Below are 27,956 nucleotides of genomic sequence, written 5' to 3' on the forward strand. Positions count from 1 at the left end.
AACTATCCTAAATGTGATGATGATTTTCACACTCCCTTTTCATGGTCTAGGATTCCCTAAAAGAAATATGTTAGGAGTCTGAAGAGAATAGGAGACTTTTAGCCCAAAGTGTGACATGTAGAGATGTGGTGAATGGAATAATTCTGTGGAAGTTAAGGAAAACTAGAGAGTTCCAGACCAATGTTGAAGAAGGGTCCAGCCCGGATGGAAGTGCATTTGGGCATATAAGGTTCACAGCTGGGGTAGACACAAAGACCCTTTATCAGATCCACACTTAAAATAGGCATCTAGAAAATACAGATGGTGAGGGCCAATGCAAGTCCAATATCACAACTGTTCATGAACAGGGAAAGGTATATGCATCCAGGAAGGAAAGGACTTTAGTTGAAAGGAAAGCCAACTATCCTTTCAATTCAAATCATGTATTAAAATCTTTGGCTTGCAGTAAGAAGCAAAAGGTTCTTTCTACCTTTTAAGTTTTTGACAAAGGACCAAGCACTCAGTGCTAGCTCTTTGACGTCTCCTGGCATTATTACTCCTGGCATTCACTTGTCATCAGTGTGTTTTATGTTGGGTTTAATTTACCAACACTTCATAAACTTTATTTTTACAAAGAACAAAAAGGATGCGGGGATATTTTCTTCCTCCACATGGAAAGAGTGGAACATTCTGAGTTATGTGTTTAAAATAAATTTTGATTTTCCTATAAAGAAAAATATTTTTTATCAAAATGAAAATAAATTTTGTTTTATATAGGGTTCAATGTTCTTGGAGGATACTATTCAATTCTAATTTTAATACCTTGCTGTGACATAATTAAAACCATATAGAGAAGAAGATGCCTTATTAAAACAGAAAGAAATTAAAAATTGTCAAGGAATTTAAATCATACCATTTTCGGATTGCCACCACTTCTTTTCTCTATCTGGCTCAAAACCTGCAATGACATTCTCAATGGTATGGCTGTGGGGTTGGGTATATGGGTCATACGGAAATCTGGAGTCACAGATGAAGCATTTTTGTTCCCCCTGGAAAATATCATCAGCAAAATTAAAAATAAAGAGTTGTAATTACTCACTGTTGATCTAAATTAAAAACAAGTTGTACTTACTATATTTGTCTTTCAATTGGGTTAAAAATAAAAAGCAGAGGAAATAACAAGATATCAATTTTTCCATCAACAGGTGTCTAAGTGCAATAAGAAACTAAATTAAAATGTGACCTAGAAATTTTATAAATGTATACATTTGGGGTAAAAATGAAAATTTACATGAAATGAATTTTTTTCTCATAAAAGACAGATAATCTGGTGGTTATTTTAAACTTCAGACAAATAAGATGTACTATTGGAGTTAAAATTACTTCCTTTTGCCAAAAAAAAAGAATATTAGGCAAGGAATTAATGAAACAGTTAGCCACTAGGTTACAACCATCATCCTTTCTCTCTCAGATATTATAGTTTTTGGTAGAAAAGCTTCCACGACCACAACCTTTATATCACACTTGTGGACTTAGGAGAAAGATTTTCATTATCTTGCAACAAAGAAGACCACCCTCTTGTCTTGAAGACTGAAAGATCTTAGTGAATTGGAACTACTTTTGCTTGGGATAAATTGTGAAGCTCTTTGAGCTTGCTTAATTTAATGTGTTCACTTATAGCTGTGATTAAAACGAATAAGGGGCTCTACAAAGATTTCTAAAGCACTGTCAGAGCCTACACAGCTATTCCTGGCTATTACTTGTAGAACTCTGAAGGAGCTTTTTTGCGAAGCTTCCAGGAAGTAGGGGCTGATCATTACAACCTTCTGTGCTAGAAATTGCCTACAACAGCATAGGTACTCTGGTGAGTACTTGATGCTTGTAGTTTGGTTGCATTTATAACCCCAAATCTGAGAGGGCTTGTGTATAACGTCTTCCTCTTCCAAATAAATCAACTAGAGGTCCAGCAGGGAAAGACGGTTTATTAGAACTTAACGAGAGGCACTGATGGTGGCAGGTGATGAGGAATCCATGCCTCGGGACAGTGAAGCAAGCAGTTTTATAATCAGGCAAGTTAATTATTCAAATTGCTATATAGTGTTTACAGTGATATTGATTAAGAGTGATGCCTACATTACTTTCAGCATTGCTTCTTCACCTGTACTCCATGACTCAATACTGGGAATGTGCCTATCCTTCAGAAACCAGCCTTGACCAGAGGCTGCTCCCTGAGGGAGGGGAAGAAAGAAGTCAGATACTGGGAGAAAAGAATCTATGTCTAGACAATACCTTATACCATTGCTTACAAGACCCAACATGATCTGACCAGGGCCACCTCTTTGTCTTTATGTCTATCTGGCTGCCCTTCATTCATTTGGCTCTGTTACACTTGCCTTTTGATATTTTTCTAGAACACCAAGAACCCTCCTGCCTCACACCCTTGGCACAAACTATTCTTCCCAAATATTTTATTATGTATACCCTCCCTAATACTCTTATCTCTTGCTTCCCTTCTTTCAGGTCTCTGCTTAAACACCTTCATCTCAAAGAGACCTTCCTTCTATCTAAAGTGTACCATCTCCCCAAACCATGGCATTCTGCTACTCTCTATCCTTTGTCCTATTTTATAAATTTTCTAAACCTTTATCATTATCTGAGACTATGTTACATAGTTGTTGGCTTATTGTCTGTATCTATAATTAAAATTAAAGCTGAATAAGGACAAGGACTTGGTTTTGTATACTGCTGTATCCCCATTACCTAGAATAGTGCCTGGCACATAATAGATGTTCAGTGAAATTTGTTGACTGAATGCATGATGATTTTAATGATTTTTTCAGTCAGAGCCTATCAAAGTAAACCAGACCTTTAATATATTCACATAACCAGTGCATTTTAGAATCACTGGCTACCATAAGCCTGATTGTTGAAGAAAACCAAAATGCTCTTTGAAAATTAGGGCAAAATGGATGTTGGATCAATTCCACACAGGTGTTGGCTAGTCCCAGATTTGCCCTAAATAAGGAGGCCTCGAAAAATGTCAAGTCTTCAAAGTATTTTCAATAATACTATGGGAATTACTGGGAAAAATGTTAACTTCCGAGCTTGTGGGCAACTTATCTGTAAACATTTTATTTTTATTGTTTTAAGGTTACCTTATAATACTCACTTTCTTTCTTTTTTTTTTCCTGTAAACATTTTAGAAGTGTAGTCTGCTTTGGATGTCCCCAGGGATACCTTAGTTGTAGCTACTAGATGTGAGAATTCCAGTGTGGGCACACAAAAAGTCAATGTTGATTGGAAGCTTCGGAGGAAAATATTTTGTTTGGTAGCTCTTCCTCAGATAATGGATGAAAAAAAAAATCATCCTCGCAGCACAAATGTTTGTCTAGACTAGTGGTTGTAGTGTCACCCATGATAGTTTGTCAACTTGAAATATTTTTAAGGTTTTTTTTTTTTTTTCAGCTTTAAGCTTTCTAAGATCTCTGTCATTCTCTAGACAAAAGAAGCCTCTGCAGTTGGATTTATTCCAGTTTTTGCTAGCTGAACTTTGAGATATAGAAACACCAATTTCCAATTCTTGTCAGAGAATGTTGGCTTATGACAACAGTAAGCAAATGCCAATGGTAGAAGAACAAATGGGTGATGTTAGTGTTGGAAAGTTTCTAATGTTAGAGTTGAGAACCACTTCTTTCTCCAGTGGTCCTGGATTTAGTAAAATCATTTAGAGTGTCATACATACCACCTGGCCTAGAATTGGCCAGAACTTCCACCCTGTAATTTCCTTGCAGTTTAGAGAATTTGCTTTCTTACACAAGTGCTTCCCAAACTTAGAACAGTGCTAAGCACCCAAGTATTGTCTCCACTTATTTATAATCATCACCTTTTGCTAGAAACTAATTGGAATACAAAGCACTTCCCAGACACCTAAACAAGTTGCCTTAAATGAACAATACATGGAAAAGCTTGGGTCACTAACATTAGGCTTATGTCCAACTTCCTTCCTGCACATCCTCTCATTTAAGGGGCGGACGTGATTGCCTTGGGATTTTCTGTAGGTATGATACTCCGATGACCTTGGATGCCTGTTCTGCTGCCAGTACACTGGGAGGGGAAAACAACTCCTGAAAAGCCACCAGTCCTTTATTAAACTGGTCTTTAAGGAGAAAAGGCACAAAAACGTTGGGAATTTAAGGGTTTTAGACAATCAAATTCCAAGCGATGTTATGAGGCTGTTGTACAATTACTTCAGAATTCCACATCCATGCTACCTCTGTCTACAGCAGAACAATGAGGACTCGTGTTCAGCATAATGGCCTGGAAGGCCCGAGGGATCTTTGGTTACTGAATGAGTCAATTATATTTGCTCTTTGGGAGTGACAAAGGCAGCTAAGTAGACCAGTAGATTTTATAGCAATTATCTTCAAAGATGATCCAAAAAAGGCCTTTCTGTCATTTCAGAAGGTAACAAGAAATGGAAATTTAGCAGATCTTTCCTATTTTTTGATTAGTCAAGGTTTCCTGGACTTTGAATTATATTATAATTGGTCCTCTATATCTGTGGGTTCTGTATCTGTGGATTCAACCAGACAAGGATTGAAAATATTCAGGAAAAAACAACAATTATTGAAAAAACCAGACCGGGGGTGTCGCTCATGTCTGTAGTCCTAGCTACTCGGGAAGCTGAGGAGGGAGGATCCCTTGAGCCCAAGAGTTCGAGACTGCAGTGAGCTATGATCACACCACTGCACTTGATACATAACAATGCAACAATTAAAAATAATACAATTTTTAAAATGCAGTATAACAACTATCTACCTAACATCCATTGTATTAGGTATTAGAAGTAATCTAGAGATGATTTAAAGGGAGGTTATGTGTAAATACTATGCCACTTTAGATCAGGAATTTGAGCATCCATGGAATTTTGTATGGGGGAGGGTGATGGCATCAATTTCCCTTGGATACCAAGGTACAATTGTGCCTGTGTCTCTGTTGTTCAGGAAGGAGTGTTTGTCTCCTTTGATGTTGTCTGAGTTGCTCTAGATATACTTTGAAAAAATATACATCATTGATTAAATAATGTCCTAGCAAGTAAATAAAGAGCAGACCCACCTCTAGGTAACCGAGGATGCAGTATTTCTGAGCTCTGTTCAGCCCGCAGGTAGAAGAAGCTGTAAGCTGTGTGTTGCGGCCTACCAAGAGATCACCGGTGGAGGGTTGACAGGCACCCCTGTTGCAGTCATCTTGAGCTTTCGAGTAACTGAGCCACCCTTGAACGTAACAGAAACAGCTACACAGAAGCCAGTCTAAGAGTAGCTTAAGGCCTGAAGAAACAACTGGTTAAGTTGGAAAGTTAACAGTTTGTTTATTTTGAATACCGGTTCTGTTGATCTGTAAGATCTTGGTTGTGGATGCTGTTGTGCTCTCAGTCTGATGGAACTGTCCAGAATAATTTGATTACATATGATTTACAATTTAAATCAATTCCTGAGATTTAACTGTAATCTATTCTCTAAGTGAGACATGTTGATCCCCCACTTCCAGAATCATAGGGTTGTTAAGATTGCAAGACAATTAAATGAAATTTAGTTTATCATTTCCCAAAGTGTTTTCCTAGTATTGCACAAAGGTTGAACTGATTTGAATACAAAATGGAAAATTTCATAAAGTGAATGGAAGCCATTTTATATGATAAGAGCCACCTTGTGTTAACCTCCAACTGATCAATGAGTGGCCTACAATTAAAGTCGAATATCAACCAATCGGAACTGCCATGTTTCAATCTCTCAGTTGCATGGCAGGAACCAGAAAGAGGCCAGTTCCCATATAAAAGCAACAGCAAACTGCAATTAGGAGCAGACAGCTCTTCTATTGCTGCCCTGCTTACAGCTCCCTTGCAGTGCACTCAATAAACCTGTCCTTCTCTGATCAGACTTGGGTGAATTCTTTCTCCGCCCATGACTCCTGCTGACTGCATATATACAAAGGGGACCCCAAACACCCTGGAATTATTATTTTTCTTTTCTTTCTTTCTTTTTTTTTTTGGAGGGCAGGTCCTTTGTAGTACACTTGGAATTTGTTCCTCCAGATCAAATGGTCAATCAAAGTTTTTATCTGGAAGTTTTGGGAAGGTTGCATCACGTTTTACAGAAGAAATATCCTGAGTTGTGGTAAATAGGTGACTGGTCCTTCCACTATGAAAATGCACCTACCTGCATTGTGCTCAGTGTTCAGCAGTTTTTGACCAAAGAAGGCATGACCCCCAACCTTCCTAGTCACTTGATCTCGCCCCGAGCAACTGTTTTTGTTTCTCTGGATGAAAAAAGTCCTCAGAGGAAACTTTTTGGCAGTGTGGAAGAGGTGAAACAAAAAATGGCAGAAGTATTAAAAGGCATCAAAATTGATGAGTTCAATAACTGTTTTAAGCTGTGGAAAAAGCATCTCTATAGGTGTACTGCATCAAACGGAGAGTACTTTGAAGATGACTGAAGTTCATACGCACAGAATAATATACAATTTTTATAAATAAATTCTGGGTTTTTTTTGGTTCCTTCCTCATAAACTCCATTTAACTGCCAGAGCAGTTTGTGCCTAGGCTTATAGTAGGTAGAGGTGTTATAAGACTCCAACTGATTTGAGGTGTGGGACTAGAAAATTCCTAGGTCATCCAAGTGATGACAAATCTTACAGCAGAACAAGGCCAGAGCATACATGGTTTTTTGTACACACATTCTAACATAATGTTTGAGAACCACTGAGTTAGAATCTATGTATAAAGGAGCGAGCATTCAAAATAATTTTGTTAACTGTTAAATGTCTATATGTGCATGTGAGGTGAGTAAGGTAATCTGAACTATTTATTAACTGCAGGATTTGTTCCATCACATTATGTATTACGCTTTGGTGAGCAATAATGTATTAATAGGTTTGTTAATTGTTAGGAAGATTGAATAAAACAAAATGGAATCTTACAGGGAGTTAAGGACTAAAGTTAACTTACATATAAAGTGAAATGCATGTACAAGAGAGCCTCCTGTAATAGTTTGTGGATAACTATCTATAGAAGAAGTTGTATTTCTTTTTTTAAAAAAAGTATATTTGAACAGAACAGTATAGTTTCATTGCTAATTCAATTAAAGGATTAGAATCCCAGTTGATTCTGGAAGCCATATCTAGGCCCTAGTTTTCTCTTAACTGCAATTCAAGTTATAGATGTGGTAATTTTGTAGAAATAATGGCTTCTGGATGGAAGAGCACAGGTCCCAGAATAGCTAAGACATTTTGAAAAAGAAAGACTAGCTTTACCCAATATGAAACTTAACTGTATTGCTACAATAAACAAGAGAGTGTGATCTTGGCAGAAGAATAGACACGTAGATGAACGAAATAGAACAGAGAAGCCAGAAATAGACCCACAGAAATATGCCCAATTCATTTTTGAGGTACGAAGGCTTTCAGTGGAGGAAGGATGGCTTTACAGTAATTTGGTGCTGGAAAAATTGTACATCCATAGGCAAACAAACAAGCAAGCAAACAAACAAAAACATATGCAACCAAACCCTCATGTCATATATTAATAATAACTCAAAATGGATTATGGACTTAAGTGTAAAACTTGAAACTATAAAGCTACAAATGCCTATAGAGCATAGGAAAAAATCTTTAGGACTTAGGATTAGGCACATAATTTTTAGAATTGACAACAGACATGTGATCCATAAAAGGAGAAATTGGAAAATTGGATCTTACAAAAACTAAAAACTTTTGCTCTGAGAAAGACCTTGTGAAGAGGTAAAAAGGCAAGCTACAGAATGGGAGAATATAATTGCAAATCACATTTCCAACAAAGTGCCTGTATTTAGAATATAATAATAAGAGCTCTCAACACTCAACACTAAAAAAATCAATCAAATGAGCAAATGGCAAGCAACACGAACAGACACTTCACTGAAGAAGATAAACAGATAGCAAATAAGCACATGAAGAGGTTCAACATCATGAACCTCTAGGGAAATACAAAGCAAATCACAATGCGATATCACCACACATCTGTCAGAATGGTTAAGATAAAGAATAGTGATAACACCAGATGCTAAGGAGGATGTGGAAAAATTAGCTCCTCATACTTGCTGGTGGGAATGTAAAATGGTACAGGTCCTCTGGGGAAGAGTATGGTAGTTTCTGATAAAACTAAGCATGTGTTTATCACATAATCCAGCAATTGAACCCTTCCATGTTTATCTCAGAGAAATTGCAGCTTATGTTGACACAAAAGTGTGCATACCAAATGTCCATGGCATCTTTATTTGTAATAGTCAAAAGCTGAAAACAACCTAGATGTCTATTGTTTGGTAAAGGATTAAACACAGTATGGTACATCTATACCATGGAATAATACTTAGCAATAAAAAGGAGTGAAACATTGATACTTGCAACAACTTGGATGGATTGCAAAGGAATTATGCTCAGTGGAAAAAAGGTTATATACATATAATTCCATTTATGTCATATTCTTGAATGCCAAAATCATAGAGGTAGGGAACAGATTAGTGGTTGTCAAGGGGTTAGGAAAGCAGGGAAGGAAGGAGGTGGATGTGACTATGAAAGGTACTACGACCAACCCTTGAAGTGATGAAACTATTTTTTATCTTGTCTGTGATGATGGTCACATTAACATTGCATAGAATTAAATACACCCTCATAGAAGTACATGTATAAATGGTGAAATCTGAATAAGGTCAGTGAATTTTATCAATGTTGATTTCCTGGCTATGCTATTGCTCTGTATTTATGCAAGATGTTACCATTAAGGGAGATTAGTTGAAGGGTATATGGTCTTTCTCTGTATTATTTCTTATAAGCGCATGTGGGCCTACAATTATCTTAAAATATTTCTCTCTCCACAGAATCACTCCATCAGCCTCTGGATGGTGAACCAAGCATATCCCATACTACAAAAACATACACATGACATTTTCTGCCTGCTTGTGACCCTTGAGACATGAAAATTTATGCCAAGCCCTTAATTCAGTAGACAGGAGTGAGAAGGATAGGTTTATAATAAAAAATAATTACCATACTGTGAAAAAGGCTTGGTTTCTCCTCAGTTTTCTCAAGTATAACAATATAAATAAATATTTTTTTTCATGGACTTGTTTTACATTTAGTGGATTTCTTTCCTTCACTTTGACCTCCAAAATAGCCTATATGACTATGGAAAAGTCATGTTCATTCTCCTCTGTACACATTATTCACATGAACTATTCTGTTAATCTGGCCATTTTGTGATTATTATCAGGCTTGAGACATACATAGATTATAAATTCTACAGCCAATACATAATGTCTACACTTCCACAAATTACTAAATGGCAGTTTGAACAGGAAATTTTCTATTCTCAACTTTGTTGTAAAGGTCATTGTTCTAAATCTTCTATTTCTTTAAGATAAATATGTGAAGAAAGTTAGCTCTATCATACACATCAAATGCTTGGTTTTTGTTGGGTATAAGAAATGATCTAGATTAGTTAACATAGATGTTTCTTTTATTCACTCAGCAAACCAAATTCACGTGTCCTTTTATCTTCTAGGATTGGCATTGGGGATAAATAACTACTCAGAACTCCAATAGGCAAATTTTTTTGTTTTTTAGAAACAAAAAACCAAACACATTTCTGCTGATGCTACACGTGGATTAACTAAGACTTCCCTTCCAAGGATTTATTCTTTTAGACAAGTTCCATCCTGAATTCTGTTATTGGAATTGTTGCCTTACAGATTTAACATGTTTTTACAACCTGACTTGGCCAAACTTGTTTTGATCAGATGTGCACTTTTCAGAAGAAATATCCCTGGATTCGTGGATATTGAACTACGATTCCTGTAAGAAGTACAAATACAAACGTCTTATCTAAAATACTTGACAAAAAGTTACTGGAAACATACATAGCTAAAGTTTCATGCCTGAACATAGATTTAGCAATATCCTTCCTGGGCTGAAGTTTTCACCTGTCAAGTTACATTAGCAATAGTTTGGAATTGATTCAGATAATAAAAATGTTTATATCTTTTGACAATTAATGCATTTCTCAAAAATGACATATAACCTGAAGATATAATGTTATTAAAAATGAATTTAGAAAATCTAGTTATTTCAAGGAAATGTGCAGTAAATTTTCTGTAAAGAAACTTTTGTAGAAATTATTATAATATTTCTCCATTTGGTAATTTTGCATGTTGTTATAATTTTCTTAAACACGAGATGTTTTCGCATACTTTAGAGGTCACATTAGAACTTAAGAGAATGCAAGCACACATTACTTTTATGTTCTCACACTGATTTAGTTATTATGGGTGAAAAAAATTACAAAGAATGCATATTAGATAAGGTTTGTACTTTGTATTAAGTTCCCAAAACTTATGATCCAATGCAATTTTTATGATTTGTTCTCCTTATCTTCCTCAGACAGAATGCAAAACTAAGTGTATTTACATAAATGTCTATGTTCAAAATGCCAACAAGAAAATGCCCAGCCTGATGATGTGTGGTTAACCTGGTTGGGAGTTTAACCATAGGCAACCTTAGAGAGTTGGTTTATGTCAGGGCAAACTTAGGTTTAAAAATCCAGGGTTAATGGCAATGAAGCCTTTTCAGCACGGGCAGAAGATCTAGAAGATTTTTCCCTCCAAAGAGGGGTACCCTAATTGAGAAGGGCTCTCCCAGCAACTGTAGAGTAGCTTAGAAATTTGCAAGGGGTGAGTAAGGTATTCTACACAGAGGCTGGGGAGAAGGTGGAATGATCTGATTTTGGATATTGGTTTAGTTTAGAAGAAAACATCCAAAGCAGATGTAGATAAAAGCAGTTCTTTTCCATCTGAAACCAGATCTAAGCCTCACAGTCTTGGGAGGTGGAGCATAAACTAGGGGCTCCAGATGGATCCTGAGTCTCTGTGAGGCCACGAGCCTGTGACTCACCTCTCAGAGCAAGGGATTTTCAATGCAGAACAAATGAGCGTTTACCATCTGGAGCTGTTCTTTCCTACATTACCAGCAAATCTGACTGGGAAGTTACCTCAGGGATAGAGTATGGCAAAAATTAAAAGGCAAGATTCTGAAAGTTTGCTGCCGTGAAGAAATTCAGCACAAATCTTTGAAGAGAAGATTTTAAGCAATGTAGTTAGTACTCAGTAACAAAAGGCAGGGCTGTTTTAGATCTAGAAAAGTCAGATCAAAGGGAGTAATTGTTGGAAACGTCTTTCCCATGATTAATGCAAATTATACTCAGCTTATTAAAGACAGCAGAAGCATGGAGAATTGCCTTTAAGCTTAGGCTGTTGTTTACTCAGAAGAGAGCATTTTGCCGATAAATTCTTCACATGCCCTCATTACTGGGATAAGCATTATGTTCAAAGCTGAGATAATTTTAAAATTAAATGCATTGTATTCTTAAGTTAAGAATCTGAAACTATTCTCCATTTTTTAGTATCTTACTTGACTTAGTTATTTGCTGATGAAACAATTCCATTAAAGAGTGACAGAAATAGCTATGTGTGGACACCAAACACGTTTGAGTGGAATTTCTCGGTTGCTTGACACAATTACACAACAGAATAGCTATATAGCAGTATAGAAGAAAGAAGTGGATATGTTTTAAAACTATTTTCTACTAAATATTTTAAGACAATTCAACACAAGCAGAAAATGGATTTTGACAAGTACTCACCAAAGTGCAAAAGAAGGGTCAGTTGAAATTGCATTCTTTTGTCAGGAAATGATTAAATTCAATCTAAGTTAAAAAAAAGGTTAAAGTCGATCACTGGTAGAATCAATAATTTCCATCATCACATATTATGTAAGAGCCCTCAATTTGTTGAATGGCTCTTATGCTTTAGAGAGAGAAAATACAAAGTTCAATTCCTTAAAATATAAGAGTGCATGAAATTTTAACAAATATTTGTTTGCTACTAATATTTGTCATTTTTTTGGAAATCATAGAATTTAATAGTTAGTGGGAAATAAGATGAAACAACTATCATTTTCTTTGCATATTTTAATTTTTTAACCTTTTTGGGGGCCATTCTTGCTTAGAAACTTTTTTCTAAAAGGTCACACAGTTAATACGTACTCATTATTTTTAAAAAATAAGTAGAAAATCCAGACAGGCAAAATGAAGAAAAATACCGCCTATACCACCACCACCCAGAGAAAAAGTTAGTAGCTTCCTGTACGTTCTTCCATACTTTTCTTTACATATAAATAATTTTCAAAAACAATATGATACTGTTTGCTTGTTTCAAACAATATATCCTAAACATATTTCTGAACCAATAAATGCGTGTTAAATCAGTGATTTTTAACCTAGTGAAGGACATTGGGATTACTGGATGGCTCCTACAAAGCAAATCTGCGCTTCTCCTCTATGGAGATTTGGCCGTGCCCCTCAAGAGAGAGACCTTCCAGCCAGGCTCGGTGGCTCAGCCTGTAATCTCACGCCTTTGGGAGGCTGAGGTGAGTGAATTGCCTGAGCTCGCGGGTTTGAGACCCGCCTGGGCAGGCGAGACCTCATCTCTACAATAAATCAAAAAATTAACTGGGCGTGGTAGTGCGCGCCTGTAATTCCGGCTACTCGGAAGGCTGAGGCGGAAGGATCGCCGGAGCCCAGGAGGTCGAGGCTGCAGTGGCCGGGAGCGGACACTGCACTCCAGTCTGGGCGACAGAGTGAGACTCCGACTAAAAAAAAAAAAAAAAAAGAGAGAGACCTTCCTCCATTACCCCAGTCACTGTTGTGGGGAGCTCTGATACAGATCAGAGTATATATTGGGGGTGCCAAAAAATACACATTTTAAGAGGTATTATCTATGTTCTACTTTTCAATGGTGAATTATGTTAGCAATGTGTATTATGACATTTGCTCAAAAGACGGTGCTAATCAAATGAATACTAGCATCACTATGTAACAGGCAGGCCAGTCAAAGAAAATGGAGGAAGCACAATTGTCATTGGAGGATCACAAGCCATTTTGAAGTGGTATCTGAAATTTGCAAATGTTGTGGATATACAACAACTGATGGAGACACAAGTAGGCAACAGATACTCCAACACTTCTAACAATTGCATGCATTCGTGATAAGTGTGAGTCGCCTGGTCCTGTGTGTGATATGCACAAGGGAAAATCCGGGAGGTCACGCACAGCAAGTCCTGCAGGAGCTCACAATAATCAGAAGTATCTGGATGCTGATGAGAACCACTTTGAACACCTTTTGTAATTGCAGAAGTCAAATGTGACTGGTATTCATCTTTTGTTATCAATATATATTGAGTATTACAATTTTAATACAGGTTTTTCCTTTCTTAAAATGTGTATGCATTTTTTTGGGCACTCTCTGTATATATACACCCAGAGTGTTGGGAGGAAAGCAAGTAAGCTTCTTTCCTATATTAGTATTTTTCATCACTGCATAGTATTCCTCTGAATGCAGGAACAAGAATTTATTTAAGGAATTCTCTATTGGTTGATGTGTACTTCATTTATAATTTTTTTTTTTCTTTTTGAGTCAAAGTCTCACTCTGTGGCCCAGGCTGGAGTGCAGTGGCACAACCAAGGCTCATTGCAACCTTGTCCTCCTGGGCTCAGGCAATCCTTCCACTTCAGCCTCCCTCGTAGCTGGGACAACAGGTGTGCACCACCATGCCTGGCTACTTTTCTTATCTTGTTTATTGTAGAGATGAAATCTTGCTATGTTCCTTAGTCTGGTCTCAAGCTCCTGGGCTCAAATGATTCTTGGCCTTCCAAAGTGCTGGGATTATAGGTGTGAGCCACTGTGCTTGACCTAATATTTTCCTATTATAAATATTTTTGCTGTATCTTTGTGCATATCCTTGATTACTCCCTAGGATATATTAAATAGAGTGGAAATAATGGACCTGAGACTGTATATGAGCATCAATGTGTATAAACATACAGGTGTATACACAAAGTATATATATAGACATACATGTTGACATAGTCTGGATTGTTGAATCCTCCAAATCTCATGCTGAAATGTGATCCCCTGTATTGAAGGTGGGGCCTAGTAGGAGGGGATTGGGTCATGGGGGCAGATCCCTCATGAATGGCTTGGTGCCATTCTGGTGGTAACACATGAGTTCTTACTCTATTAGTTCTCATGAGAGCTATTGCTTAAAGGAGTCTAGAATCTCCCTCTCTGTCTTGCTACCACTCTTACCATGTGATATGCCTGCTTCCCTTTGCCTCCTGCCATGAGTAAAAGCTTTTTGAGGCCTTATCAGAAACTGAGCAGATGCCAGTACCATGTAGACCATGAGACAAATACACCTCTTTTCTTTTTCTTTTTTTTTGAGTTAGAGTCTCTCTCTGTTGTCCAGGCTGAAGTGCAGTGGCATGTTTATGGCCACCATGGCCTCAACCTGCTGGGCTCAGGCGATCCTTCTGCCTCAGCCTTCCAAGTAACTGGAACTACAGGTGCGCGCTACCATGCCTGGTTGGTTTTTTTATTTATTGTAGAGACAAGGTCTCACCAAGTTGCCCAGGCTGGTCTCAAACTCCCGGGCTCAGGCAATCCTCTCGCCTCAGCCTCCCAAAATGCTGGGATTACAGGTTTGAGCCTTCACCTCCAGCACACCTCTTTTCTTTGTAAATTACCCATCCTCAGGTATTCCTTTATGGCAATGCAAAATGGACTAATACACATATATATGTATGGATGCAAATATACAGATGTATATATATACTACATATGTATAGAAAGCTTTTGATGTGACTGTCAGATTGCCATACAGAAAATTTGTCACAATTTACACCCTTACAACAGCCTATGGGAACAACTGTTGACATAAACCCTTGTCAATATTGAATATCATAATTTTTGTTTGTTTGTTTGGAGTTGGAGTCTCACTTTGTTGCCTAGGCTAGAGTGCAGTGGCACGCTCATGGCCACCCCAGTGTCAACCTGCTGGACTCAGGTGATTCTTCCCTTCAGCTTTCCAAGTAGCTGGGTCTACAGGCAAGTGCTACAACACTTGGCTAATTTTTTTATATATTGTACAGAAGAGGTCTCACCAAGTTGCCCAGGCTGGTCTCGAACCCCTGGGCTCAGGCAATCCTCTCACCTCAGTCTCCCAAAATGCTGGGATTATAGGCTTGAGCCACCACACCAGGCCTATAATTTTTTTTTTTTGAGTTGGTGTCTCACTGTTGCCTAGGTTGGAGTACAGTGGCATGATCACAACTTACTACAGCTTCATCTTCCTGGTCTCAGACAATTTTCCTTCCTCAGCCTCCTGAGTAGTTAGAACTACAGGTGTGTGCCACCACACCCAGTTAATTTTAAAATTTTTTTGTAGAGACAAGGTCTCACCATGTTGCGCAGGCTGGTCTTGAACTCCTGGGCTCAAGCAATCCTGTAGCCTCAGCCTCCTAAAGTGCTGGGAATACAGGCATGAACCACTGTGCCTGACCTTATTGAGTATTATACATTTTAGAATCCTTGTCAATTTAAAAAGCAAAAAAAAAAAAAAAAAAAGCGCCTATTATTTTAATTTTTTATTTGAATGCTAGAAAGTGTAAAAATGTTTTTCATGTATTCCAAGGTGAGAATATTTTTGACATTCCATCCTTTTAGGCTTTCCCTAGCGAATCCTTTTTCAGTCCTGCTGGTCCCACATTTTTGTTTCCTCTGTGATCACGGTTCCTGCATTCCAGTCCTAGCTTTCTACTTCCTGTTTTCTGAACCGTCTTCTCATGCTGTTTTCTTTGCCTTGAACGCTACCCTCCTAAACCCAAATGTCAGCCTCCCTAGACAGTCTTTTTCAGGTTGTTTTGAAATGTCCAGTTTTAAGCAAAATGCCCATTCAGTGATTCAAGTGCTTTGCACAGCTTGAGGTTCATTTCAGAAGCCCAATGTCATAAGAAAATGACTCACTAAGAAACAATCCTCCTGCAGCTTCTCCCTCTGAAATGAGCACTACCTGTTAGAAAAGTCTGCAATCTCGGATGAATGACCTTATACAAAACCTTGTGAAGACCTGTAGGAGAAGCTGGGAAAGATGGAGCCTCAAGAAGATTCATTCTGTTTGGACAAGGAGTCCCCTACCCCCTGGCCACTAACCCATACTGGCCTGTGGCCTGTGGGGAACTGGGTTACACAGCAAAAGGTGAGTAGCAGGCAAGCGGGCAAATGTCATCTATACTTACAGCTGCTCTCCATAGCTTGCATCACCACTTGTGAACTGTCTCCTGTCAGATTAGTGGTGGCATTAGATCCTCATAGAAGCGTTCGCCCTAATGTGAACTGTGCATGAGAGGGATCTAGACTGAGTACTACTTATGAGAATCTAATTGATCTGAGATGGAGTTGAGGCAGTGATGCTAGCGCTAGGGAGCGGCTGCAAATACAGATTAACATTAGCTGTAAGGTTAGACTGCACATCCCCCCCATTCCCCCAGTCTGTGGAAAAATTGTCTTCCACGAAACCAGTTCCTGTTGCCAAAAAGGTTGGGCACTTTTTTCGACGTAGCATTTTCTTGGTACTTTTTTCTCAGGGCCAGCCATAGGGCTTCTGGTTAATCATGCAACTCTACATTTAATAACATGAAATCTTCAGTTCTGATGCTCTCCTGGGTTTAGAGTTCCTACCTGCATGCTTCATTCTGTCCAGAAATGCAGGAAGACTGTCAATGTGGTCATCCTTTTAATAAGAATGGACATATTAACAAAGTTTGAAAATATTATTCTCTGTAACCAAAGAAACTGAATTTAGTGAGATCATGATCTCTGTGAATAGCCTAGAATTCAGGGCTTGACATGAACAAGGCTCTGAAATGCTGAGGATAATTTAAAGTGCTACTTAGGAAATATCATGACATTTCTGTTTCTCTTCAATGGAGAGGCCATTCACAGGACAGAGTCTGAAACAAAAGATTGTTCCCAACTGCCAACCATGGGTTAAACGCTCCCTTTTTTGAACAGGTGGGAGAGATATAGATTGCAGAATTCCAAGGACTCAGATTTAGGGAGAAAGGAGGCAGAACTGCAATACTGATTGCAGAAGTAAAAGAACAAGTGGAACGTCTTTTGTAGAGCATTAGTATCACAGTTTGTCACATTCCTGTAATGAAAATGAACTTCTGAGAAATTTCTCAGTCCATCTGAGAATTCTTTTTCTAGCAACAATAAAGATCATCGTGCAAAGAAGTGAACTTCTCAGCATACGTAAGCCAGGTTTAAGAATGACCTACCCCAAGGCCGAGCACAGTGGCTCACACTTGTAATTCCAGTGTTTTGGGAGGCTCACTTGGGAGGATCCCTTGAGCCCAGGAGTTCAAGACCAGCCTGAGCAACATTGCAAGACCTCATCTTTACCCAAAAATAAACTTAGCTGGGCATGATGGCACATATCTGTAGTCTTAGCTACTCAGGAGGCTGAGGCAAAAGGATCACTTGAGCCCAGGAATTTGAGGCTGCGGTGAACTATGATCACATTCCTGCACTCCAGCTTGGGTGGCAGAACAAATCTCCCTCAAATCTTAAAAAAAAAAAAAAAGATCTACCCCAAAGAAGAACAGCAGGGGGAGCCAGAAAAAGATCCCAAACTAGACTAGAATAGAAATAGATACCATACTCTCATTAATGATTTGTTAAAAATCATCACAGTTCCTTGGCAGAGATAAACGACAGAATCATACTACTTATCAATAATTTCACCATCCGCTGATCACCTCCATTAGATCAGGACATGGCCCTGAATGAACCTTAGAATCACTGGAGAGTTTTCAAACGACTTTCTTTTTAACTTATTTATAATTGTGGTAAATATACCTATAACATAAAATGGTCCATTAATCACTTAAAAATATACAGTTCAGTGGTGTTAAGTGCATTTATGCTGTGTACAGCCCACCTCCAGAACACTTTTCTTCTTGTACACCTGAAACTTGGTGTCCCTTGAACAGCTTCCTTATATAGTCTTCTTAGGTTGTTTTGAAATGCCCGATTTTAGGCAAAATGCCCATTCTATGATTCAAGTGCTTAGCACAGCTTGAGGTTCATTTCAGAAGCCCAAGGTCATAAGAAAATGACTCACTGAGAAACAATCCTCCTGCAGCCTCTCTCTCTGAAATGAGCACTACCTGTTAGAAAAGTCTGCAATCTCAGGTGAATGACCTTATACAAAACCTTGTGAAGACCTGTAGGAGAAGCTGGGGAGGATGGAGCCTCAGGAAGATCCATTCTGTATAGACCAGGAGTCCCCAACCCCCTGGCCTCATGTCTCCCCGTAGCCCTGACCTCACCACCACTCTATTTTCAGTCTCTATGGATTTGACTACTCAAGTATATCCTGTAAGTGGAATCATATAGTATTTGTCTTTTTTATGACTAGCTTATTTCATAGCATAATGTCCACAAGGTTCATCCATGGTGTACCATGTGTCAGCATTTCTTCCTTCCTTCCTTCCTTCCTTCCTTCCTTCCTTCCTTCCTTCCTTCCTTCCTTCCTTCCTTCCTTCCTTTCTTTCTTTCTTAGTCTGAGTCTCATTCTGTCACCAGGCTGGAGTGCAGTGGCAGTGAGCAGTGAGTGGCAGCCTCGACTTGCTGGGCTCAGGCAATACTTCTGCCTCAACCTTCCAAGTAGTGGAACTACAGGCATGTACCACCATGCTTGGTGATTTTTTAATTTATTGTAGAGACAAGGTCTCACCAAGTTGCCCAGGCTTGTCTTGAAGCTCTGGGCTTAGGCAATCCTCTTGCCTCTGCCTCCCAAAGTGCTGGGATTATAGGCGTGAGCCACTGTGCCCGCCCTCCCCCACTTTTAAAAGACTGAATAATATTCCATTGTTTGTACCTGAAGAGATTTTAAAATCACCAATGCTCAGGCTAATTAAATCAACCCAGACTCTCTGGGAGTAGGACCCAGGTGTCAGTGTATGTAAAATGCTTCTTAGAGGAGTCTAATATGCAGTCAGAACTGAGGACTACTGATAGTTCAAGGACACCTAAAACTCACTAATTTATCCTTCACACCCACCTTCCTCCTGGATTCTATTCTAAGAGAAGGACACCATCTGGGAAACTTTCTATACCAATGAAATCAGAATATCCAGGGGAGGGCCCTGGCATCAGTATTTTTAAAGGTCCTACGTGATTCCAATGAGCAGCAAAATTTGAGACCCACTGTATAACTATGGACCAACCTGCTCAGGCTAGAAACTTGAGGGTCACCCTTAATTCTTCCCTTTCTCAAATCTAAATTTTCCTAAATTCCATTTGATCTGCCTCCTTAAACTGTGGTTCTAAGTGTGGTCCCTGGATTTAATGAGGTGGCCACTTCATCTCACTTTGCCTGGGACTTTTCTGGTTTTGGCCCTGAAGATCCCCAGGTGCTGGGATCCTCAGCAGTTTTGGGCAAACCCAGATGGTTGTTCACCCTCCCGCACCAGCAGCGTCAGCAACACCTAGGAACTTGTTGGAAATGCCAATGGTCAGGTCAGCCCAGGGCCTACTGATTCACTCAGCCCTGAGGCTTAGCCCGCTGTGCTTGTACATGCTCTCCAGGTAAGTGAACCCTTGGATTGGAAAACCATTGTCCCAAGTAACTCCCAAGTCTTTGCACTTTGGATCAGAGTTGCTTCTTCTCCTAGGGATGGCCGCTAACTATTAATGAGAACCTATTGGGCAGCAGGTGCATTCTTGATTGTCTGGGTGGTCAGACACTACAGGGCAGGTTGTGGTACTGGGGCGAGGAGAGCACATCTGGCAAAGCCTACAGACATTTTGGGCTGATGCAGTAGAAGAAAGGGAGGTGCTACTGGCATCGAGTGGGTAGGGGTACTGCTAAAGAAATGTTCTATGATGCACAGGACAGTCCCTGTCCCCACAGCAAAGAATTATTCCACCCCAAATATCAACCATGCTGAGCTTGAGAAACCCATAAGTGGCTTTAGTGCCCCTAGGCATGAGCCTTATCATCCCATTCTTCATTTCCAAAAACTGTTCACCTCTGGTCTTCCTCCCCATTTTCTATTTCTAATTTTAGGTGAGCAAATCCCCAAACGAGGTGAGTGTTGGAGTAAGTCTGGCAACCCCTAGAAATTCTGTTATCTAAAATCACCTACCCAGTCTTTATAAAACCCACAGCGGTGCATACAAGGTCTGACAATTAGGTTCACAAACTCATCCTTAAAAAAGTGCTACATACCTCATTGCTGAATATCATTACAGTTACCTTCAAAGTAATCCCCTTGGGAAGCTACACTAGGATGCCAGCACCTAATCTACCTGTCACAGCAGTTTTGGAACTCTTTCTGGAATGGCCATCAGAGCTGTTATCGTGTTACCCTTAATGTCCTAAATGTCATCAAAATGTCTTCTTTTTAATATTTCCTTTATCTTCAGGTAAATAAAAAAGTCATTGGGGGCCAGAACAGGTGAGTATGGAGGGTGTCCCAACATAGTTATTTGTTTACTGGCTAAAAACCCCCTCACAGACAGTGCTGTGTGAGCTGGTACATTGTTGTGATGCAAGAGCTTCTTTGGGACCATTTTTGCATATATCTTTCTCATGCCAAGATTTTTGGTTAAGATTTTCCTAACTGTTTCTCTAGTGATGTTTATTTGGTCTGCTATGCTTCTCACAGCTGACAATTTTGACACACAATTCAATAAATTTTTGCAATGTTTTCATCGGTTCTGCTGGTTACTAGCTGTCCTGACATCTCTCCATCAGTGATGTTTTCTCTCCCCTCAGAAAAATGTTGAATCCATTTGTACACCGTCATTTTCTTCATGGCATTATTCCCATAAACTTGGGCTAACATGTTCCTGATTTCATTTGTCACTCTTGTCAAGTCTAACAAGAAATTTAATGTTTGTTCTATGCTCTAATTCAAGCTCCAGCATTCTTGTGATGGCACATAAAAGCATGCAACACCATTAATGAATGCTGCTCAGCAAAACACTGCCTTCCCTCAACGTGAACACAACTGTGACACTGATATACCAAGGTTATGAAACCATACTGAATTATTTGTACAACACTGCCAATATAAGCCCGTGGTGGCAAATTCACAAACTTAATTGTCAGACCTTGTACAGCATAACTGCAGGGGTTGTGGTAACCCTGTCCAAGGTTTCTTTCATCAAGCTGTAAATTTAATTGGTACTGCTTTTCAGGTTGGTTTACCACAGCTGACATTTTGAAGACTCACAGGACTACGTGACATTTTTTTCTTGCTAAGTTCATGAGTATGAGTAATATATGTAAAACTGATTGGGATATAATACTATCCCTTCTTTGGATGAAAAGCATATAAATGTATTCCCAAAGACACCAGATGCATTTTGTAATTGTTTAATGAATGCTGCTGGATGATACTGGTTTTAAAATATATTAAAGTATTACAATAAACAGTGAAATGTATTAAACTTACAATAACTTTCTGGAGTTGCTAATTGATTTAATTGACTATTCACTAATTATTACTTCGCCTTTGCCTCAGCTGAAAGCTGCACTCTGTCCAACAACTTGCCAAAGAATTTTTTCTTTTTTGTTGAAACATTTTGTATGAGACGGATGCAGACACAAAGGGCATACAATGCCCAACTACTTAGCTCCTGGACCCCTGGGTGAAATCATGTTTGATAAGAGCTTCTCCACAGTAAAGGCTTACGTTCACTTCTGTTTCTACTACTGTTTTTTTCTTATGCAATTATACAGTAATTTATAAGATAATTATAATAAATCTGTTTATAATCGTCCCTAAGACTTGCTGGCATGCATCCAATGGGCAATTTTATACATCTAAAGTTCTCATAAAAATCTTATGTTTAACTTTTCCTTATTTGTCTAACACTTTTTTTTCACGTTACATCAGGAATCCCTAGATATTTCAACTAAGTTTTGCCTAAATTGCAGTGAGGAATGCAGAATGAGGAGTTATAAAGTTTACTTTTTTGTGTTGCTGTTTAAGAAAGGTAGATTTATTAAAGGAAAGATATGTTGTTTGTGAAGGGCATAACGGGCAGGATAACGGCAAGAGAGTCTGGTGTCTGCTGCCTAAAGTTTACTTTTCTTTCAATTACGGCAGACATCATGTTTTTTGGAAAACATAATATTTACACATATCTAGCATATTAACACAAATATTTTTAAAATATGGCTAGCTCTAAAGAATTTAAATCTTTTCTAAATGACACAAGTTGTACCACCAAAACAAAAAATAAGGATTCATTGAATACACAACTTAAACTTGTGGATTTCAACACTATCTCTTTCTAAGCTTCCTTCAAGACACAGATAGTCTCAAGTCCTTGGCTGCCCCTCACTACATACTAAATATCCATTTTCCCGTTGGATGTTGTTTTATGTGGCAATGATCTTATGTATAAATGTCATCTTTTAATTGATCATCCTGCAACATAATTATACTCTATGCTCTGATATATACTACTCTGTTTTTTAGTTTATGCTGACTCCCTATGAACCCCCCAAATTCTGATACCATCATTTAATCCATAAAATGCCAGTTTGCCAGTGAGACAGCAGACAAAACTTACCAGGATTTGAGAGTCTGTGTGGAAGTGCAGGCAGCAAATAGGGCGTGTAAAGACACACCTGAAAGTGAGAGTCAATTTAAGCAGAAAACGTTCTCCCTGAGGCACCTGGAAATAGGAAAAAAAAGATGAGAGGTATTCCAAAACCTGTCAAAAAGGTGATACGCAAAGTTACTTGCCTGAGATTTGAACTTACACATACCACACACCACACACACACACACACACACACACACACACACACACACACTCTATAAACAGAGGGAAATAGAGCTCAATTTTACGGTAAATGTTTTTCTTGTTTTCTCCAAAACCAAGTTTAATTGCCACGGACAACTTTGTTCCCTGCTTTATGTATTTACTTTTTCTGGATCATGTTTCAGGGGTCATTTTCAGACAGTTTGATACTTATCAGCTATAAAATGTGCTGAATTAGAGGAGGTTATTTTTCAGAAATGAGAGACCCCAATCTGACCCCAATTTGCTTCCACAGGGACCAGGTGGAATACTTTTAGACAAGTTTTCAATGCTCTGACCAGTTCTAACTGGCTTCAGATAATCTACAATGACTCACACATTTCTGTTTACCTTGTGTTTCAGCTAGTATAACCATTGCAGGAATTGCAGGTTTAAGTGGTCTGGAAATACATGTAGTTTGAAATTTCATTCTCTTACAAAGAAGGTTTATAGGATAAAAGTGAAGCCAATGCAGAGTCTTCAATTATATTCACCTGTCAGTTCATTCATAATTCCATTTCAAATCTGTGCAGTTTCAGCAGGTAAGTTTATTAGTTGCTTGAAAAGACATATTTAAGATTCCTAGAAGCTCATGGAAGAATAATGGTTATGAGTCAAAAAGAGATGTTCATTTTGATACAACATTCACAAATCAGGAAACAGATTCAACACACTCTCCCCAAACACACATATTATAGATATTTAAGCTTCTTCAGGGGTGTTCTTCAATAGTAGATTATTTTTCTATCAGTTGTTGCCATGTCTTAGGATATCTACTGCTATCTAGAATGACTTAACTATTCATCTCTTAGGATTAGGGTTAGGATTGGAGGCTGTCAGACAGTAGATATTTTCAAGAAAAAATAATTTGCCCGTTGAACAAAAAGTCAGTTTATCAGTTTATCAGAAGGGGTCTCAGTACAGCTCTTCTTAAACAAAGTCTTGATATCTCCTGTTTTTCTTATTCAAAAAGAAAATAGCATTATTGCCTTTCCTGGAAAATAATATATGCTTACTTATCCAAAATCAGACAATGTAAAAATTCTTATGACAAAGTAAAAATCACCCGAAAGCTTACAGTTTTTGGTGAATGTCTTTCTAGATCTCTCATCTCTCGTATTCCCTCATGCTTGTTTGCTCTCTCTTAGAAAGAGAGAGAAGATGGACTGGACAGCAGGAGTGAGTACCTAAGCTCAGCAATGTGAATCCTAGCTCTATTTTTTTAGTCATAGAACCTCTAAGACTGGCAAATTCCATTAGGGACAATTTACATATCAAAATTCATTTGTTGTAAGCATACCATTCAATGCTTTCAGTTGAGTGTGAAAGAGGCGACACTCCTAGGACAGAGTATTTCCTCAGAGGGCATTCTGGGAAGACGTTCCTTGGTGCAGCCTCATTTCAACTGGAACTTCTTGATGAGCCTTCTCAGGTGTGACCATGTCTATCTTTCCTCCTGGTAGCCCACCTCACTGCAGGGCAAGATGTTCCTAAAGAGACTTGTCCAGAGTCGAGGAGACTTTACTAGGGCAAAGGAGTCTCCATTGGGCACAATAAGCCTTGCGAGTGCTGACAGGATGTGTGGAAGCTTACTCAGTTGCAGAAGACCTTGGAACAGTTAATCAGCCTTTAATTAGATCCAGTGAACCTGAATGAAGCTCACTGTGCTTAAGGCAGCTGACACATGCTGTCAAAGCTCAGAAAGGACAGATGGGTGTGGGCCTGTCTGTAAAGTCCTCAGGCAGTGAGGAAGTGGCAAAACCCTCCCTGACAGGACTAATGACACCCTTTTCTGTTACCCTAGAGTGACCCCAGGCAGAGGACCCCTTGGCACCTGGAGAGAACTCCCGACAGACCTCCTATTTGGTTTCTCTTATAACCAACCCTCCTAGTTCCTCTCACAACAGGGGAAGATGGGAAGATTCACACAGCCTGCAATGGTCTGGGCCTGAGCTTATCCTGGCATCTTTCACCTCAGAATCTGTCTTGGTGTTCTCTGATTCTACGGACTGAGGTAGATGGAGCTCAAGGGGCATTTAGGAGAGAGTAGGGGACTCGAGATCACTGATTTGTTTTTATAAACCCTATAAGAATTTCAAAATGCTTTTCAATATTTATAGGAAAGTGCTAAAATGTACCAGATTTTAAAGTTGTTCCTAAGTGTGAAATAAGGAACTAGTGTGTAAAAACTGTGCTATTTCTGTGCCAAAAATAACACCGTCATAGAATGTGAGATCCTGCACAGATTTCAGAGATCATTGTAGTTCTCTTTGTCTTTGAGATAAGGAAACTAAAATCTAAAGAGTTAAATGACTCAGCTAAAGCCACACGAGTCCACAGCCATCCTCTGTCTTTCTCACTCTAACAACCCATAGTGGATGGCCATGTTTCTTTTATTTTGTTCTCAGGTGTGGTGGCTTTGTGGCCGAGTCACACTAGCACACTTGAAGGTTTCAGTGAATCCAGGGAAATTGGAATGTTTTATAGATGAGGTGTACTAAAGAATTTAATCCCCACATCAACCCCATGAGGTAGATACTAACTTATTCTCACTTTATAGATGAGAAAACTGAGATACAAAGAAGTTAAGTAACTTGCTTATGATTGCACAGATATCAACATTGTTTTTAATTCCACTGAAATGAACTGATATAGCAAGGGAGTAGAATGGTCAAGAGCAGGTTGTCTGGGCTTCTCACAGGTATTGAATGGCAGGACCAATCTTCCCATGACCCTTCCGTCCCAGTCCCATCATGCTGAACTGTGCCAGGAAAAACTGAAACTCTTTGAAATGAACAAAAAGATTAACCGGGTATCTTGTGTCATGCATCCTTCCTGTTCATCTCTGCCTTTGAGCTATTTTACAAATCTGTAAGTCTTAGAATATTGATAGTAATGATAGTAAATGATTCCTATCCACGGTAATGCAAATTGTGTCCTTTAGAGATACTACTGATTATTGTCATGTAGATGTCAATAGGCACAGATATCAGCCAAGTGATTTCAGCATTTCTGAAGGCCCATGTATGTGTGTTGAAAAAAAAATTATCCTTTCAACTGGTTGTAACATTTTCCTGCTTTCCTCCTTAATGAATTGAATACAATCTTTAGTGCAAGTTTGTTTTTTATTTATATTTTTAAATTTTTATTTGTAAAAAACAAAAAAAATATTGAGTATGCCTGTGTGTCTTCTCATGTGCTATTTCTTCTTTGCCAACTTCATCTAGATCAGGGGTCAGCACTCAGCAACACACAGGGCCAGTTTAAAAGTCTTGGGAAGACTGCTCAGTACCATCTGATGTCCCAGCTTGGGCAGGGATAGGCAGGTCACCCAACTTCTGGGAGTACCTTTCTCATTGCTTTCCACTTACCTGCTTCTCTATGAAGCTCAAACCCCCTTCTGCTTATTATCTCCATTGACTTTGGTCTTTCTGCTTTGTCTTGTGATGTCAAGAATCTCTTCTCTGACTCCTGTGGCATCCAGTATCACCTAACATGTTTGAGCTAAATGCTCCTCAGAGTCCAGTTCTGTATTTTTGGGGGCTGCTCTTCGTGCTACTCTGAATTTCACTTCCAGAAGTCAGGTTCCATAATCAATATAAACAGCTTGGAGAGTGAAAATATTGTTATGAACAAGATTTTCAGACAACTCTAAGTATTTTTAAGGAGCTAAACATTGTACTATTACAAGTGTCCTCCAAACTGGCATAGATGCATTCCTGAACCTGTGGATTCTCTTCCTCAGTCTTCAGATGTGGTTCTTTTCTTGCTATAGGATTTGTTATCACTTGGATGACCCAGGAATTCTCTAGTCCCAGACCTGAAACCATGTGGAGTCTCACACCACCTACACCTACTCTAGGCCTAGGCACAAATTGTTAATTTCTCAAAGGCAGCGGCCTTCTTTCTGTTCCCTTTGTAACCCTCCTACATCTAGTACATTGTAGAAGCCATAGGAGGTATTGGCACTGAAAGGCACAGGGAACAGTCAGAAGGGCGTCTCCCGAGATGGTGCTAAACACTATATAGAACCAAACAAAGACAACAAAGGCCCTAAGTTCCTGCTTTTCCTGCGTGCGCGAAACTTAAACCTATACACAAATATTATCTCCCTATAGGAATACTATCTCATAGCTCCCTCCAATAAAGACCCTAAGACGGCACTGGCCATCACCGCCAGGCTCCAGTACAGCACTGGTCGCCCCTCCCAAACCAATAAATACAGACCTCTCTCGCCGTCTCTCTCTCACTCCCCTTCCCTACCAGGTGGTTACAGACTCTCTCTCTGTAGCCGCTGCTCTAATAAATCTCTTGGCCTCAAAGGGTGTTAAGTCTTGCTGGTGCCATCGTCCTTCATTGGTGCTGTGCCTCAGTCAGGAGCTCTCTCGCCCTAAGACGAGGCTCTGTCCTGGTGCCAGTGGCACTCGCCCCTTAAGGCCTTCGCCCACTTTCTTGAATGCCAGCGCTGCATCCATCACCACCTCAGATAGGTAAGTGCCCCTACCTGAAAAAAAACCCTAAAAACCTCGCCCAGGATACCCGGAAGGGACTGACCATCGTCCGGCGGCTCTTTCGGCCCCAGGTGAGGGGGGGCCACACCCCACCTAGGCTTTCAAAGCCACAGCGGACCCCCTACTGGTTTTTCCTTCTCCTGCCTAGGACTCTAAAACCACCTCTTTAACTCCTATAAGCATTCAAAAAAGTGGGCAGAGATTTCCCTCCCTCCTGTCCCACTTCGACCCATTGAACTCTTGGCCTTAACGGGTGTTAGGTCCCACTGTGAATCGGGCCTTTCTTGCCCTTGTGCAGGTCTCTCTCTCCCCTGCGTGGGATCCTGATTCGGCGCTTGTGGCCAATCCTGCTCTCTCACACTCTCCCCACCCTCCTGAATGCCCCAGCCACATTCACACTAGCACTCGTTGAATAGGCAAGTCCCCCTCCCCTAACAAGGGAGTAAGAACTTTCCAGGGAACTCCGGAGGGAATGGACTTTAAAAAAACCCCCCTCCAGCCCCCGGGTGAGGGAAAACACCTGCCTCGGCTCTCATGACCACTGCAGACCCTAAAGGCTTCCTCTTCTCCTTTATCTCTCTCAAACTTCAAAAATTCCTGCGGCTGCCGGTTTGCAGTGGGTCCCAGGGGCCCCATGGCTGCTAACCCACAGTGGTTT

The 27,956-nt window shown here is 39.5% G+C and overlaps 1 protein-coding gene across 2 annotated transcripts in view; it reads right to left on the reverse strand.

The window, feature by feature from the left end:
- LAMB4 (laminin subunit beta 4) overlaps positions 1 to 22,601 on the reverse strand; it is a 114,699-nt gene extending 92,098 nt beyond the window's left edge. For both annotated transcript variants that reach the window (XR_002481624.1, XM_008052513.2), the window contains exons 1-4: positions 22,550 to 22,601; positions 11,705 to 11,767; positions 5,095 to 5,252; positions 893 to 1,028 (exon numbers count right to left, since the gene is read on the reverse strand). Coding sequence is in view for 1 of the 2 variants with exons in the window: in XM_008052513.2 (XP_008050704.1) it covers positions 893 to 1,028; positions 5,095 to 5,252; positions 11,705 to 11,738 (328 nt within the window). In the remaining variant the exon portion in view is untranslated. The remainder of the gene's footprint in view (positions 1 to 892; positions 1,029 to 5,094; positions 5,253 to 11,704; positions 11,768 to 22,549) is intronic.
- Positions 22,602 to 27,956: the final 5,355 nt, after the last annotated feature.

Source organism: Carlito syrichta, unplaced genomic scaffold (genome assembly GCF_000164805.1).
Source record: "Carlito syrichta isolate Samal-C Ts95f unplaced genomic scaffold, Tarsius_syrichta-2.0.1 Scaffold279535, whole genome shotgun sequence".
In the NCBI taxonomy this organism is placed as follows: domain Eukaryota; kingdom Metazoa; phylum Chordata; class Mammalia; order Primates; family Tarsiidae; genus Carlito; species Carlito syrichta.